At 38.9% G+C, this 18,011-nt stretch overlaps 1 protein-coding gene across 6 annotated transcripts in view; it reads right to left on the bottom strand.

The window, feature by feature from the left end:
- Positions 1-18,011, bottom strand: part of bnc2 (basonuclin zinc finger protein 2) — a 467,285-nt gene that overhangs the window by 128,392 nt on the left and 320,882 nt on the right. For all 6 annotated transcript variants that reach the window (XM_057842558.1, XM_057842555.1, XM_057842557.1 and 3 more), the window contains one exon: positions 2,735-2,837. In XM_057842558.1, coding sequence (XP_057698541.1) covers positions 2,735-2,837 — 103 coding nt within the window. The remainder of the gene's footprint in view (positions 1-2,734; positions 2,838-18,011) is intronic.

The raw sequence follows: 18,011 nt of genomic DNA, 5'->3' as shown, positions 1-18,011 counted from the left end.
ATAAAATAAAAATATACAGTTATACTGTATATTAATATACAGTTAAATATACAGTTCCCTTCCAAGTACCACCATCTCAACCAATATCCACTCATTGGCTGCCACTGACAGCGATAAATGTCCTATTCATTTGAACAGGGAGAGCTCTTCCACCTTTATAAAATATTAAATTAAGATTTAAATAATGGGGGGGGGGGAGTAAATATTCTCATTTCTGTTTAAAATATTTTAAACAATTTTTAAACAATTATTTTGATAATCGAGCACTCATTTATTGGAATTTTATTATTATTATTATTTCTTGTAATTCTTTTAATTAATAGTATTAATAAAACATTGAGAAACAAAAACTAATTTAAGAAAAACTAAATTACGCCCCCCCCCCCCCATTTCCTGCCTTAGACGTCCAATCCATTTGAACTGAAAGAGCCAAATGATTTGACGTCTACCCTGTCAATGGCACTGAAAGAGTTAAAATCTAGTTTTAAAAAAACAACAACAACAACAAAGACAACAACAACAAAACATGAATAAATCAAAATACTACGCAGAAAAAAAACTGATGTAAGAAAACTTTAAAAAAAAACACCCAAGTTTACATGAATGAAGTCTAAAAATTATAAGTAAAAAAATCAACAACTAATCCGCAACCACTCAGAATATTACAAGAAATATATTTTTTGAAAAAATGCCGACGAAAAGAAATGAAACATTTGTTACATATCAAAACAATGTGTTGAAAAATACACAAAACAACTCCAATTTTATGGGCACTAAAACCTCTGTATTCCAAAACAACAACATTCTAAAACTACAAAAAAAATTCAACATTGTGTCAATTTGTCAAAAAAAAGTTGTTTTTTTTTCAGTCAAAACATTACAAGAAAAAGGAGGGAAAAAATGTTCATAAATCGTATGATAAAATAAGTAATAAAACAATATACCATTTAGCATCTTAAAGGGAAAGTTCAGAATTTTTGACATTAGGCTTAAAATTCGAATTAGCAGGGGTTTAATAAGTCGGTGACTCCAATATTATTTGTTTATTTGTTAGTTGCGGGGCTCCGGACAGGCTAAGCTAGTGCGAGTCAATGTAGTTTGCTAGCATGCCAATAAAAAACAACATATGCACGCATGGGAATCACCGATGACCCATGCAATCAATAGTGTTGGCTATTTTTTTCAGGATAAAGTTATTCAAACTTACCATTGCATGTCCATAATAATTGTAGTATGAAAAGCAATATTTGTAATCCAGCAGCTCTGCAGGGAACAGGCTGCCTAGGCTAGCAGGATGGAATGACGTCACATCGTTTCTTTTCACCGCTTTTTTTATTGGGAACGAAAGGGACTCCCATCCCCTAAATCAGGGGTCGGCAACCCGAATTGTTGGCCGGGAAAACATATGTCTGGAGCCGCAAAAAATTGAAAGCCTTATGTAAGCCTTATAATGAAGGCAACACATGCTGTAGATATCTATATTAGTTGTATTAGCCTACTGTTAAAATGCCAAAGTTGGCTACGAATACATAATGACCCTTCATGATTACGGTATTTTCCGCACTATAAGGCCCACCTGAAAGCCTTCAATTTTCTCAAAAGCCGACAGTGCACCTTATCATCCAATATGCCTTATATCTGGATCAATACTGGTTAATCATGGCATGACATTCCATTTAGCTCAGCTCCATCTTGTGGATGCATAACGCAACGTCTACTACTACTACTACTACTACTACTACAACTACTACTACTGGGCCTTGTATTGCAGTGCGCCCTATTCATTAAAACGGTTTTAAAATATGCCATTCATTAAAGGTGCGCCTTATACGCCGATGCGCCTTATATTGCCGAATATATGGTAAATGTTTATTTTCCCTGCAGTGCATCCTATAGAGAATGACACACCACGTGACTACTCTGTTGTACAATGTTTAACTTCATTGCAATATTAATGAATTTGAATCAACCTAAAGCATATTAAAACTAAAAATATATTTCCCTCCCCCATCTCTTTGCATTTTCAAACATTTTTGAAAAATCTCCAGGGAGCCACTAGCGCAGCGCTAAAGAGCCACATGCGGCGCTGGAGCCACGGGTTGCAGACCCCCGCCCTAGATCAATCACCCGGACATACCGTACTATTTACTCTTTGAACACGACATGGCTTCTATTTAACAGATCTGGTAATATCGTTTTTTTATTGGCATGCTAGCAAACCTCATTGACTTGCGCTAGCTTAGCCACTCCTAAACCCTAAAACTAACAAATAACCAACAAACTCCACAGAATTCATTGAAACCAACACCAACAACTAATTAAACCCCCGTTAACTCGAAGATTAAGCCTAACATAAAAAAATCTGAACTTCCCCTTTAACATTAGCAATGAAGCCCATTTTTAAACAATGCACTAAACTTTAACGGTTTCCAAAAAACCTCAAATTTCTTAACTCATTTGCCACCATTGACATTAATAGACGTCCAAACATGTGGCTCATTTCATCCTTTTACTGTGAGTTTGTCAATAGCAGACTCAAAGTTACGGGGAAAAAAAAGTAAAAAACTGTACTTGCGAATCCTTTGCGTACCACTAGAGGGAGCTGCATCCCACCAGTTCTATTCGTACCACACTTTAAACCGATATACAGTACACAGCTTCAGTTATGTATAATAGAAATTCATAAAATAAATCCATTATTGTAGCCTTTAAAAAAAAAAAAAAAAGTCCTTACCATGAGCTACCCAGCCATGTTTGCACTGGTCACACGTGCGCAGGTGAATCTTGCCCGGCTGGAAGCACTCACATGTGCAGTTGACCAGCGTACAGCGAATGGCCTAGAGAAGAGACACAAACAAAGACACGTTACTCAACTAAACAAAAAACAATTTAAGCAACACTTTGCCGTTCTTCACAAAAACAAATTCTCCTAAAGCGCTTTACCCGCCTCGAAAGCTGTCAACGCATCGCTTTGCCCTCTAACGACTACCCAGAAAACCTCCGCCGTAAGCGCAGATAAAAACATCTGTACAGTACAAACGGGTGGAGCAGCTGCAGGCCGTAAATTCGCCTCCGTCAGACGGCGCGGCCGAATGAAACGAGGAGGAAAACAAACGACAAACATTCATCTTAATAAGCCGCGACCGGCTTTTTGTTTATGTCTTTTTTTATACACGTAATAACTTACGCCGTGACTTCGGTACAATAAACTGCCCTGTTTGCTGTCATGTTTGCTTGAGTCGAAAGTGGAAGACTGCATTCTTCTATAGGCAAACATTCACTCTCACGTTCAAACCTATGGAAAATTTGGAGTCTTCACAAACCATACATGCATGTTTTATCAGAAACTTTATGAATTTACAATTGGCGGGGTCATAGTCTGTCTGGCGTCTGCACAATCGGACGATTCCGATTTCACAATGTCCTGCAATGGTCGATGAGCATTGACCTTTAAATTGCACATTTTCAGCACTTTTTTGGACTGTGGAGGCAATGGACATCCCGAGGATGTCCAGTTAGATTAACTTAGATCCATCAACAGCCGCTTGGTTGAGTCTGTGCTAAGCCATGGCATTTCGCTATGGTTCTTCTGGTGCACTGTGGCTGAGAGGAAGCAGTTCCAGACGGTCATGGTCTCATATTCTCATATACAAAGACATCTCGTTGCAAGAAGAAAATTGATGTATATTGACTCACAAACAGAGGCGATTGCTCTAAGACTGCAAGGGAAGCTCAACTTCTCCCAAAATGTAAAAAAATAGTGATGAAATGTATACTGTTGTGTAGGGTTGTTCCGATCATGTTTTTTTGCTCCCGAGCCGATCCCGATCGTTTTAGTTTGAGTATCTGCCGATCCCGCTATTTCCAGATCTGATTGCTTTTTTTTTTTGCTCCCGATTCAATTCCAATCATTCCCGATAATTTTTCCCGATCATATACATTTTGGCAATGCATTAAGAAAAAAATGAATAAAACTTGGACAAATATATACATTCAACACACAGTACATAAGTACTGTATTTGTTTATTATGACAATAAATCCTCAAGATTGCATTTACATTATTAACATTCTTTCTGTGAGAGGGATCCACGGATAGAAAGACTTGTGACTTTGTATATTGTGACTAAATATTGCCATCTAGTGTATTTGTTGAGCTTTCAGTAAATGATACTGTAGCTATGGCCAAATGCATGATGGGAAGTGGAACCATGACTGTGCATAGTGCTACCAATTGATATATCTTCTCTGCGTTGGGAAATAACAGGTGTTAAGATAAAGTTCAATTGCTACCTTGCTTCCCCACATTGCTTCCCATGAAATTTCTAATCGTAGGGAGAGGGATTGTAAGGCTTTAGCCACTTAAAAAAAGGCTCCAAAGGCTGCCAAAATTCACTCTACTCATTATACGCTGCCTTTTATCTCTCTATATAGATAAAACGGCGCCATTACAGATTGAGCGCGACAATGCGTGAGTGGGTCGTGCAACGCATACATTAATTGCATTAAATATTTTATCGTGATTCATTTTTTTAAAAATTAATTACCGCCGTTATCGGGATATATTTGATAACCCTACCTTAAGCCTAAACTAAAGACTCTGGATGATCTGTTCTCGGCCCTCTTTTATTTTCACTTTATTTATTGCCTCTTGGTTCTGTTTTTAGAAAACATGGTGTTTCATTTCATTTGTATGCTGATGACTGTCAGATCTATTTTCCATTGGCGCAGAATGGCACTTTCTGTCAACTTATTGAATGCCTCAACGATATAAAGTCGTGGCTCTCATGTAATTTTTTAAGTTTGAATGACAGTAAGTCTGAAGTCATGGTGTTCAAACCGAGTAGCCAGGCCTCCCTGAATGTTGACCTCGGTTCATTGTCTCCGTTTCTTAAGAATTATGTCAAAAATCTAGGGGTCCAATTTGATGCTGATTTTAAATTTGAGAAGCAGATTTCTTGTGTTGTTCGGGACTGTTTTTATCAGCTTCGCCAGATTGCTAAGGTGAAATCTATTGTTTCACGCTCTGATATGGAAAAATTGATTCATGCTTTTGTCACAACTCGGCTGGATTACGGTAATTCTTTGTATGCAGGTGTCGGTCAGGCGGCACTGGCCCGTCTGCAACTTGTACAAAACTCTGCTGCTCGACTCCTAACTAGTACCCGCAGGCGTGAACATATCACCCCAATTTTAGCATCTCTTCACTGGCTCCCGGTACATTACCGAATACATTTTAAGATATTATTATTTGTTTTTAAATGTTTGAATAATCTTGCGCCGCCATATTTGTCAGAACTGCTTCAGCCTTACAGTCCAACCAGAACCCTCAGATCAGCTGACCACCTGCTTCTAGTAGTCCCAAGATCAAGGCTGAAGCTTAGGGGTGACCGTGCATTTGCGGTGATGGCGCCCAGGCTGTGGAACCAATTACCACTTACTATTAGACAGGCCCCCTCACTTACGGATTTTAAATCACGTCTTAAAACATTTTATTTTTCGTCAGCTTTTAATGTGCAATGACAGTTTATGACCTCGTCTTTTATTTATTTTATTTTATGTGTTTGTTTTATCTTTCAAAGTTGACTTATTTTGCTGTGTTTTGCTATGTAAAGCACTTTGGTCTCCTTGGCGGATTTTTAAATGTGCTATACAAATAAAGTTGATTGATTGATTGATTGATTGATTGTAACATATTATGTCTGTAACGTTAAATACAATTCGAAAATGATTTAATTAAAAAAATATGTATATATTAAAAAAAGGCATGCCGATATTTTATTGCCGATTCTGATACTTTGAAAATGACGTGATCGGACCCGATCGATCGGCATCATCTCTACTGTTGTGTGTATATGTCATACGTAGCTTGTACTTATGTAACCCTACTGGTTGGGCCGTTACCATGAATACCGACATATATGACATACCGTTACGATATTAGCTATTTTTTTATGGCCCAAAAATTCAGCGAGAAACCCCTCGCTTGAAGCTGCAAGGTTCAACCCGCCCCTACCGGTTGATGCTCAGTGTCATTAAGTCAGCTGTGCTACACCATGGCTGGATGTAGTGAAACTCCTGAATTTTTTTCCCCCATCGAAGAAAAAGAAATCGCTGGTATGGGAATACTTCGGCTACAGAAAAGTTACAGACGGTAGCGCCTAAGTGGAGAAAGGCCAACCGACATGTAAAACATGTTTGCAAAGGGTGGCTGCTGAGGAGGCAATACCTCCAATATGATTTCGCATTCATAAAAAATGAAATATTAGTAAAAACCTATGAACATTTCCCACTAAATACGAAAGTTAACTCCAACGTGTTTAGTGTGCCTAGTGGTGGTAAAACATGTATTTTTTTCTCTTTGGCAACTGCCTGTGTTGAGAAAGAGGGTGTATGTATAATATAAACTAGGGCTGTCAAAATTACCGCGTTAATGGGCGGTAATTAATTTTTTTTTTTTATTAATCACGTTAAAATATTATATTTTACAATTAACACACATGCCCCGCTCAAACAGATTAAAATGAAAGCACAGGGTCATGTGCACTTGTTTTAATTGTTTTTTGAGTTGTGTCACCCTCTGCTGGCGCTTGGGTGCGACTGCTTTTATGACCATGAGAATTGTGTAATTATTGACATCTACAATGGCGGCCTACTAGTTTATTTTTTGATTGAAAATGTTACAAATTTTATTAAAACGAAAACATTAAGAGGGGTTTTAATATAACATTTCTATAACTTGTACCAACATTTATCTTTTAAGAACTACAAGTCTTTCTATCCATGGATCGCTTTAACAGAATGTTAATGCCATCTTGTTGATTTATTGTTATAATAAACAAATACAGTACTTATGTACTGTATGTTGAATGTATATATCCGTCTTGTGTCTTATCTTCCCATTCCAACAATAATTTACAGAAAAATATGGCTTATTTTATAGATGGTTTGAATTGCGTTTAATTACGATTAATTAATTTTTAAGCTGTAATTAACTCGATTAAAAATTTTAATCGTTTGACAGCCCTAATAAATACATAACATTTCTGGCTCTGTGGTGACCTTCACGTCGTGGAGTTCTGGCAATAAATTCTAGCCACTTTCACCCCTGGCCCTAACTGACCCCCAGGCCTTGTCTTTGACACCTGTGAGTTAAAAGGCCTTAACTCAGTTCGCAGATTGATGCCTTTTACTAATTATCTTCATGCGCGGCGGGCCTAGCAGTAGCGGCAGATGCAAACAAACAAATGGAAACATCAAGCGCACCTCCGCTGTTTACGAGGCGGCATCTGACAGCTGACGAGATAGTTAAGGGGCGTCTAATACGGCAATTAGACCGTGGCGCTATCTGCGGGGCTGCCGCTGTGACAAGGCGCCCCTCTAATCACGGACTTATTACGCCGGCGTGCGGCAACCTCTCATATCTGGGCCATTAAGCAGACTGCGGCATTAAAGCAGCAAAAGGCATCATCAGGGGCTAAGATTTTTTCTTCCCCCAACTTGGACTTTGGAGTCAGGAAGAGATCTTAAAGGCTGACAGAGGAAGAAGTTGAAAGAATACAAATTGATTACAAGGCTCTTAATAAGGAAGCTAGCGTTCAGATCAGTCCAAGGCGGCCATCAGAAACATCTGTGTTTGCTTTAACAGACAAAACAAAAAAGACAAAAGAATAAACACCGCCGCCAACTCTCTTGTACAAGTGGGAAGTTCTAACCTGGCTTCGGTCAGGGACGAGTACCGGGCCCGGAGCCCGCCGCTCCCCTCGCACATATTTGTCACAGAAGGTTGGGCAGGGAAGGGAGAGTTGTGTTATCTGAGGCCAGGCCAGAATCGCTGTATTAGTCACTTTGCTAGCGTCTCGCCAGGGTTTCCTCTTTGGCTCGCAACAAGCAGATGAACAGAGAGAAAGGACAAGACTGGACCTGATTAGGAGGATTTTTAGTATCAGATTAAAGATAGTATGGCTCAATTAATTCAAAATGTCACGGTTGTGCAGTTTGGTTACATATATTTGGTGACATGTCACAGTTTTGTTGAGGCACCGTTATTTTTGGACTATAAGCCGCTACTTTTTTCCTTCATTTTGATACCTGTGGCTTATAGTCCAGTGCGGTTTATTTGTTGATTTTTTTAGGTAACACTTAATTTGACAGCGGCGTCATAAGACTGTCATAAGATCATCAAAATTATGAAAGGACACTATCATGGACATTACTGAACGCTTATGTCATTAAGTGTCATTTGGCAAATTATGTCACTAACTCAATTTTTGTCCATCTTGGATCTTTTGCATTCATCCAAAAGTGAGCTCATTTGCCACACTTAATGACATCTGTTATAAGCATTCATGAATGCTCAGGACAGAGACATGTCATAATTATGATTGTGTAATTACAGTCTTATGGCACCAGTGTCAAATAAAGTGTCAGTAAATACCATAACTAGCAATTGATGAAACAATTGGAACAGTAACTGAAGAAATATTTAGCACAGAACATGATTTTTGATTGTTATTTACATCTGTAGCACTGCAATGCATGCTAAGAGGCATGTTGGATGACAACAGTCAATAGCAGGTGGCAGCAGAGGTTGACTGTTTCTCCCAAGGGAGCAGTGATGGCCAAATGAAACTTCTTGAAGCAATAAAGCTTTGCAATAACTGGTTCAAAGTTTAATTATGGTTCATTTGGTCTTATGACAGTCGGTCGTATGATGCCGCTGTCAGATAAGGTTGTACCGGTTAATATCTTTTGGTGTAAATATCCCATGATACAGTGAGGACAGCTGCGGCTTATAGTCCAGTGCGGCTTATCTATGAACAAATGCCATTTTTTGTGCCAAATTTGGTGGGCTGCGGCTTATAGTCAGGTGCGCCTTATAGTGCGAAAATTAGGGTACTTGTTGCGGTATTGTTTGGCATAGACTTCATAATGGATTGACGGGTCAGATCGGTCATGCACTGCGCCTTGCGTTCAAGTAAGGGGCCGCCCACATCAAGAGGAGCTATTCACAAACACGCACGCAGCAATCTAACGCTGGATTTCTGTTGAAAAAGTACGAAAGCTGTACCGCATACAAACAGGAAAGATTGTCTCAGGAGTGATTTGTTCGAGGATTCAAGGTAATTGTTATATTTTTCGTACCATGCATGAATTTTGAAACGTGAAAAAAATCAATGGGAGAAATTAGCCGCTACTACATTGGCATCATAGTTTGCAATATTTACGTAAAATAAATGCTAACTGCAGTTTTTTTTGTGTGTGTGTGCTTTTAACCAAGAATTGAGACTATTTTACGTCTGTATCTATAAAGAATTTGGGGATTTAAGCATTTATTCCCAAGAATTTTCACCGGAAAAACTCTGTTACGTCAGGCGGCCGCTAGCTACATTCACTAACAGACTAGCATAGTACTTTGACATATTTACGTAAAATAAATGCTAACTGCACATTTATTTATTTATTTTGCTTTTAACCAAGAATCGAGACTGTTTTACGTCCATATCTATAAAGAATTCGGGGATTTTAAGCATTTATTCACAAGAATTTTCATCGGAAAAGCTCTGTTTACTTCAGGCGGCCGCTAGCTACATTCACTAAGAGACTAGAACTGTACTTCGACATATTTACGCAAATAAACGCTAACTGCACGACGTTTTTTTTTTTTGCTTTTAACCAAGAATCGAGACCGTTTTATGTCCATATCTATAAAGAATTCGGGGATTTAAGCATTTATTCACGAGAATTTTTAACGAAAAAAAGCCCTTTGTCTGTGATTCCACTCGGTCAGCTTTGACGGCCTCGCTAACCCTGCAGACCCACTATTTATCGGCCCCGTGTTCCGTCAATACATTATGAAGTCTATGTGTTTGGCACACTTTTTCAGAATGTTTTAAAAGATTCTTAACTCATTGGCTGCCATTGACGATATGCATCCAATCCATTTTAACTGGTAGTGCTGGCCAGGGGCGGACTGGTAATCTGTGGGTTCTGGAGGATCACAGAACGGCCGGTGCCCTGGACGGCCGGCGGCCGCCATTCATTATACATCACTGTTTTTATCCCCTCTATCCTCTGATTATCTACAGTTCACATCCAATCCGACAGGTGGCAGCAATGCGCCTGGCTGTTGACTGCCAATCTGATAGACTAGGAATGAAGAAAGCACAGAGTAGCCTTCATTGGTTCCTTCCTTGTGGAAGCAAAATAGCGACGAGCGTTAATGCACAATATGGATGGTGGTGGCAAAAAACAGAAAAGAGCAGGATGGCGCGGAGAAGGTTAGGGAGAAAAAAATTAAACTGGAGAGTGAAGCATTAAAATGTCATAAGTCGACAAATATTTTCGCAAGCAGCAGTCTGGCTGCAACGGCCACGTCGGATAACAACAGCCCAGCTCCCGGCAATGGTGAGAGGGAGCGGCAGCCGCTCTGACGTGCAGCCGGTGCAGGGAGAGAGAAAAGAAGAGGGAAGTAAGCTGGAGGAAGTTCCCCAGACAAGCGCAGGGCAAGTAAATTGGGATGAAGAGGGTTACTTGCTCGGTATACTGGCAATTGTTATCCACCAGGTAGCTACATTTTAAATGAAATAAATGACAATTAAAGGGTTAGTGCCAGCTAATCGATGTACCCGTTTGCAATCGTGTCAAGTTACAGTATGCTAGTCCTACTATCCCACTCTTAAGAAAAAATATTTTAGCCGTAAAACAATGTATGCACACGCAGCATAGCAATATTAATTCAGAAGAAATATAACAAAATATTAATAAAATGAATAGTTTTACTTTAAAGTTTAGGTAGTTAAACTGATATGATATACAATATATTTTTAATCATTTATATATCGTTTTGTTGTCTGGTTAATACTTTCCAATGAAGGTTATGTATACAGGATTTGTCTTGAAATGTTTATTGTATTTTCATTGAAATTGATTATTTGTATGGCAGGGGTCTCCAAACCGGTCCTCAATGGCCGCTGTGGGGCCTGGTTTTTTTTTTCAACCGATCGAGTACCGACAGTTTAACCAATGACGTTTCTGCTAAAACAAGCAGCACCTGACTGCAATCAACTGATTCCACTTGTAAGACACCAGATCGGTGCAGAGGTGTTGTCTTGTTTTGTTAGAATGAAATAGAATGAAATCCTGTGCCCGCCGCAGCCCTATGTGGAATAGTTTGGAGACCACTGAATTATGGCATAAACAATGAAGTCATTTTATAGACAGATATATATAGAGATATATTATAATCAATTGGATACCTAAAACTTGCTTTGAAAAATAAATTCTTTAATTTGTTTATTCAGGTTGATCATAGAGCTAGTACAGAAAATGAATCCAACTCCAGTTCAGACTTGCAGTACTTTGAGCGCCCCAAGTCAGACAGTCACAGTCTAGACACATTTTCTTAATTTTTCTCTGAAAGTGCACGAAATTGATGCATTTTACAATAAAATGTAAAAAAAAAAAAAAGAAAAATTCTCCCCGGGGGGACATGCTCCCGGACCCCCCTAGGGGTTCTGTGTTTCCTTTCATAAAGCGATTCTTGTGGGCTGGGCTGAGTCAAAGTCCAGGGCTGCTTTTTAGTCCCAGTCCGCCCCTGGTGCTGGCAGCCATTTTTAGAAACATGATCAAGCAACGCCAGCCATTCCTGTTGAAATGGATTTGATGTCTATCTTTGTCAATGGTAATGAATGAGTGAAATATCCAGTTGTACCCATACTAGGCATTTTTTAAAAAGAAATATTAGGATGAGATATAATTCTCAGTAGTACAAATTGGTTCAGCTGTACGCTGCCTATTGTTACTTAAGTTCCTAAAATATTTACTCTTAACTATATGAACTGGTAACACTTTATTTGACAGCGGCATCATAAGACTGTCATAAGACCAAATGAACCACCATTACTTCGAGAAGCTTCATTTGACCATCACTGCTCCCTTTGGGGAGACCAACCTCTGCTGCCACCTGTTGTCAACACTGTTGTCGTCCAACATGCCTCCTAGGATGCATTACAGCGCTACAGATGAAAATAGCAATCAACAGCCATGAAAATCTGACCTTTGCGAAAAAATCCGATCTCTACTTTACGACTTCTCAGCTATCTTTTTGTTGGGGTACACATCAAAGTTAAGTGCACGTTAATGAACGTCTATTTAGACACATCCAAAAGATGTAAATATGCCAGATTATAGCAAAAAAATGCTAATTTACATATGCAGTTCTTAGGCAGGTAACAGCATAGAAACACACAAGAAGACATAAGGGAGACCAAGAGGTTACAATAAAACACAGCACAGTAGAGTTAGGGTATATATTTGCAATATCTGACCTGTACGAACAAATCCGCTCTATACGTTACGAAATTTCAGCTTCTTTCGTTTCTTTCTTTTTGTTGGGTTAGGGTTAGTTACCAATAACCTGATCTACTGTTACTACTTTTGTAACTTTTGTTTAGAGTTTCGTAAGCGTTAATCTTTGTAAAAGTCGGGACTAAAAATCCGATCTTTACATTATGAACTTTCAAAAATCTTTCATTAAGGTATCATTCCCTGTAGTATCGATTGAGTTAGTTTCATTACCCACTTTTTTAAATGAAAGCACGTCGGTACTAAATGCCCGATCTCTATGTTACGAAATTTCAGAAATATTTAATTAGGGTATCATTCCCTGTAGTATCGATTGAGCTTGTTTCATTACCCACTTTCATTTTTTAGAATGAAAGTAGTACAGAACAGTTCACTTGTCTGATAGTTGACAAATATTTACTAGCAAAAATATTATTATCTCGGGGTCTCGACCTTTTAGAACATTCCGCTCTCTATGCTACGACTTTTCAGCTATCTTTTAGTTGGGCTTAGCCTCAAAGTCAAGTTTGGTTAGCGTTTATGTTTGTAATACATTCTGGAAAATCTGATATTTACGAACAAATCCGATATATACCTTACAGCATTTCAGCTATCTTTTTTGGTGGGGTGCACTTCAAAGTTACGAATAACCTGATCTTATTGTTGCTACTTTTGTAACATTTTTGTTTAGAGACTAAGTTTCGTAAGCGTAAATCTTTGTAAAAGTCGGTCATAAAAATCCGATCTTTACGTTACGAACTTTCAAAAATCTTTCATTAGGGTATCATTCCCTGCAGTATTGAATGAGTTTGTTTCATTACCCACTTTTTTTAAATGAAAGCACTACAGGACAGTTCACTTGTCTGTTAATTGAGAAATATTTACATCATTTTATGAGGCTGTACCGACCCAAGTTAACAGACAGCAAAAATATTATCATCTCAGGGTCTCGACCTTTTAGAACATTTTGATCTCTACGTTATGAATTTTCGGCTATCTTTTTGTCGGAGTGCCACTCAGAGTTTGGTTAGCGTTTACGTTTGTAATATAGTCATGAAAATCTGACTTTTACGAACAAATCCGATTTCTACATTACGACATATCGATCCGATCTCAAGTTACGAATCTCAGGTTATGAATAACCTGATCTGATTGTTACTATTTTGCAACCTTTTTGTTTTGGTTAGTTTTGTGTTAAAATCCGATCTCTACGTTACGAACTTTCAGAAATATTTCATTGGTGTATCATTCCTTGTAGTATCGATTGAGTTTGTTTCATTACCCACTTTCATTTTTATAAATGAAAGTAGGACAGAACAGTTCACTTGTCTGTTAGTTGACTAATATTTAGTTGCAATATTTAGTTGCAAAAATATTATCATGTCAGGGTCTTGACCTTTTAGAACACTCCGATCTCTACGTTACGACTTTTCAGCTATCTTTTTGTCGGGATACGCGTCAAAGTCAGGTTTGGTTCACGTTTATGTTTGCAATACAGTCCGGAAAATCCGATATTTACGAACGAATCCGACCTATACGTTACGACATTTCAGCTATCTTTTTTGGTAGGGTACGCGTCAAAGTTACGAATAACCTGATCTTATTGTTACTACTTTTGAAACCTTTTCGTTTAGAGACCAAGTTTCGTAAGCGTGAAACATTTTGTCTGAGTACCTCTCACAGTTTGGTTAGCATTTACATTTGTAATATAGTCATGAAAATCTGACTTTTACGAACAAATCCGATCTCTACGTTACGACATATCGATCCGATCTCAAGTTACGAATCTCAAGTTACGAATAACCTGATCTTATTGTTACTACTTTTGCAACATTTTTGTTTTGTAAGCGTTAAAATCCGATCTGTACATTACGAACTTTCAGAAATCTTTCATTGGGGTATCATTCCCTGTAATATCTATTGAGTTTGTTTCATTACCCACTTTCATTTTTTTTAAATGAAAGTAGGACAGAACAGTTCACTTGTCTGTTAGTTGACTAATATTTACTAGCAATAATATTATCATGTCAGGGTCTTGACCTTTTACAACACTCCGATCTCTACGTTACGACTTTTCAGCTATCTTTTTGACGGGGTACGCGTCAAAGTCAGGTTTGGTTAGCGTTTATGTTTGTAATTCAGTCCGGAAAATCTGATATTTACGAACAAATCCGACCTCTACGTTACGACATATCGATCTGATCTCAAGTTACGAATCTCAAGTTACAAATAACCTGATGTTATTGTTACTACTTTTGCAACATTTTTGATTTGTAAGCGTTAAAATCCAATCTCTACTTTACGAACTTTCAGAAATCTTTCATTGGGGTATCATTCCCTGTAATATCTATTGAGTTTGTTTCATTACCCACTTTCATTTTTTTTTTTAAATGAAAGTAGGACAGAACAGTTCACTTGTCTGTTAGTTGACTAATATTTACTAGCAATAATATTATCATGTCAGGGTCTTGACCTTTTACAACACTCCGATCTCTACGTTACGACTTTTCAGCTATCTTTTTGACGGGGTACGCGTCAAAGTCAGGTTTGGTTAGCGTTTATGTTTGTAATTCAGTACGGAAATCTGATATTTACGAACAAATCCGACCTATACGTTACGACATATCGATCTGATCTCAAGTTACGAATCTCAAGTTACGAATAACCTGATCTTATTGTTACTACTTTTGCAACATTTTTGATTTGTAAGCGTTAAAATCCGATCTCTACGTTACGAACTTTCAGAAATCTTTCATTGGGGTATAATTCCCTGTAATATCTATTGAGTTTGTTTCATTACCCACTTTCATTTTTTAAAAATGAAAGTAGGAAAGAACAGTTCACTTGTCTGTTAGTTGACTAATATTTACTAGCAATAATATTATCATGTCAGGGTCTTGACCTTTTAGAACACTCCGATCTCTACGGTGCGACTTTTCAGCTATCTTTTTGTCGGGGTACGCGTCAAAGTCAGGTTTGGTTAGCGTTTATGTTTGTAATTCAGTCCGGAAAATCTGATATTTACGAACGAATCCGACCTATACGCTACGACATTTCAGCTATCTTTTTTGGTAGGGTACGCGTCAAAGTTACGAATAACCCGATCTTATGGTTACTACTTTCGAAACCTTTTTGTTTAGAGACCACGTTTCGTAAGCGTAAATCCTTTTGTCTGAGTACCTCTCAGAGTTTGGTTAGCATTTACATTTGTAATATAGTCATGAAAATCTGACTTTTACGAACAAATCAGATCTCTACGTTACAACATATCGATCCGATTTTTGTTTTGTAAGCGTTAAAATCCGATCTCTACGTTACGAACTTTCAGAAATCTTTCATTGGGGTATCATTCCCTGTAATATCGAGTTTGTTTCATTACCCACTTTCATTTTTTCATTTTTTTTAAATGAAAGTAGGACAGAACAGTTCACTTGTCTGTTACTTCACAAATATTTACTCCATCTTATGAGGATATACGGACCCAAATTAACGGACAGCAAAAATATTATCATCTCGGGGTCTCGTCTGAGTGTCACACAGCTGCAGATTAGCCGTCGCGACCAACAACTTGACTCAGTCTGCATCATTCACAGTCCTTATCTGACTCAAGTGTGTGTCTCATTGCGGCCTAGTGTTTAGCTGCAGGCTGGATGTCTCATGGCTGTTTTGCTTGGCCGGGATCGCCTATCCCGGCCCACTTGTAAACACTGACGACCGGCGACGGCCCGGGCTCACCGTGACGAACGTTAGCACGACAGATGGGTGGGAGCGTTCGAACAAGATGCTTCCAGGCTGGACTCTTGGCTGGGTTGCGCCGCGTAAATAGACTTTGTGGCCCGGGACCAATAGCGACACATGCAACAGAGCCCGAGCAGGAATCAGACGTCAGCGAAGACACAATGAGACCACAGAAGCAATGGTGATCTTTGACTAATAGCATCCTGTTCAGCTGCACTACCGCACTGTCGTTTTTAATGTCGTAAACGCACGCCAGTAGGCTTTTTTCCTCTCTTCCAGCATCTCTGCACAATGCAAACTCGCACAGATGGCCTAGTATTGTTCCTTCCCACTTTATTCGAATCCCTCTACCCGTGTTCAACACGTCGCCACAGACCGCAATTCTTGTCGGGCGAGTTAAGCAAAGCCGGGCTCGTAAATGAAAACCCCGTGTGCCTAGCATGTGCGCGCCTCGTGTTTTGCTAGCTCGGAATCGGTCGTACAACGCCGGGAGCGTCTCGTCCTTTCGTCTCCCCACCCCCCCCCCCCCCCCCCCGCCCGTGAAGTATTATCTCATCTGTGAGCTTTAGCTGACGAAAACGCTGCCAATTTCCTGACAGAAATGTGCAGACAATGTGTGCCGGGGAAAAGAGGCGCGGCGGAGTTGCATGTCATAAAGACCCTGGCCTCGGATTGAGACGTCAGGACCGCACAGTGTCCATATTGGAACCAGGTGACAAATAACAGAGAGGCTTTGTAGTGCAGTGTAGTCATAACATGGAAGCACAGAGCTTTTACTAAAGCTAATTGTTGGTTCGTTTTTATTTCTGCTCGTCTTGTAGGTTTGCTTAAACTTTCTTTGACTTTTTTGGGATGCCACCACCAAATGGCACAGTTGCTCGGTAAAACCAGATGCGTCTCACACTGTATCAAAATGGGACATGACACCCTCTGGAGGTAAACGGTGTATTGTATCGGTCAAATGTTTTCAGTTACAGTGATCCCTCGCTATTTCACACTTCAAACTAGGGGTGTGACAAAATATCGAAATTGTGATATATCGTGATTAGGGTAGTTCCGATCATTTTTTTTTTGCTCCCGATCCGATCCCGATCGTTTTAGTTTGAGTATTTGCCGATCCCGATATTTCCCGATCCGATTGCTTTTTTTTTGCTCTCGATTCAATTCCAATCATTCCCGATAATTTTTCCCGATCATGTACATTTTGACAATGCATTAAGAAAAAATGAATAATACTCGGACGAATATATACATTCAACATACAGTACATAAGAACTGTATTTGTTTATTATGACAATAAATCCTCAAGATGGCATTTACATTATTAATATTCTTTCTGTGAGAGGGATCCACGGCTAGAAAGACTTGTAATTCCTAAAGGAGAAATGTGACTTTGTATATTGTGACTAAATATTGCCATTTAGTGTATTTGTTGAGCTTTCAGTAAATGATACTGTAGCCATTTAACTGTTCTGCCCAAATGCATGATGGGAAGTGCAACCATGACTGTGCGTAGTGGCACCAATTGATATATCTTGCGTTGGGAAGTAACATAGGGTGTTAAGGAAAAGATCAACCATTTCCCTTCTTCCCCACATTGCTTCCCACGATATTTCTAATTGTTGAGAGAGGGATTTTAAGGCTTTAGCCAATTAAAAAGAGGCTCCAAAGACTGCCAAAATTCTCTCTACTCATTTTACGCTGCCTGTTAGCTCTATATATAAGTAAAATGGCGCCATTATAGATTGAACGCGACAATGGTGAGTGGGTCGTGCAGCGCATGCGTTAATTGCATCAAATATTTTAACGTGATTAATTAAAAAAAAAAAAATTAATTACCGCCATTTACGAAATACATTTGATAGCCCTACTTTAAGTCAAAACTAAAGACTCTGGATGAATGTAAGACATTTTGATGGTAACGTTAAA

Source organism: Corythoichthys intestinalis, chromosome 8 (genome assembly GCF_030265065.1).
Source record: "Corythoichthys intestinalis isolate RoL2023-P3 chromosome 8, ASM3026506v1, whole genome shotgun sequence".
Lineage (NCBI taxonomy): Eukaryota > Metazoa > Chordata > Actinopteri > Syngnathiformes > Syngnathidae > Corythoichthys > Corythoichthys intestinalis.
Note: the sequence above shows the minus strand (reverse complement) of the source record. Positions and strands in the feature narration are given on the sequence as shown.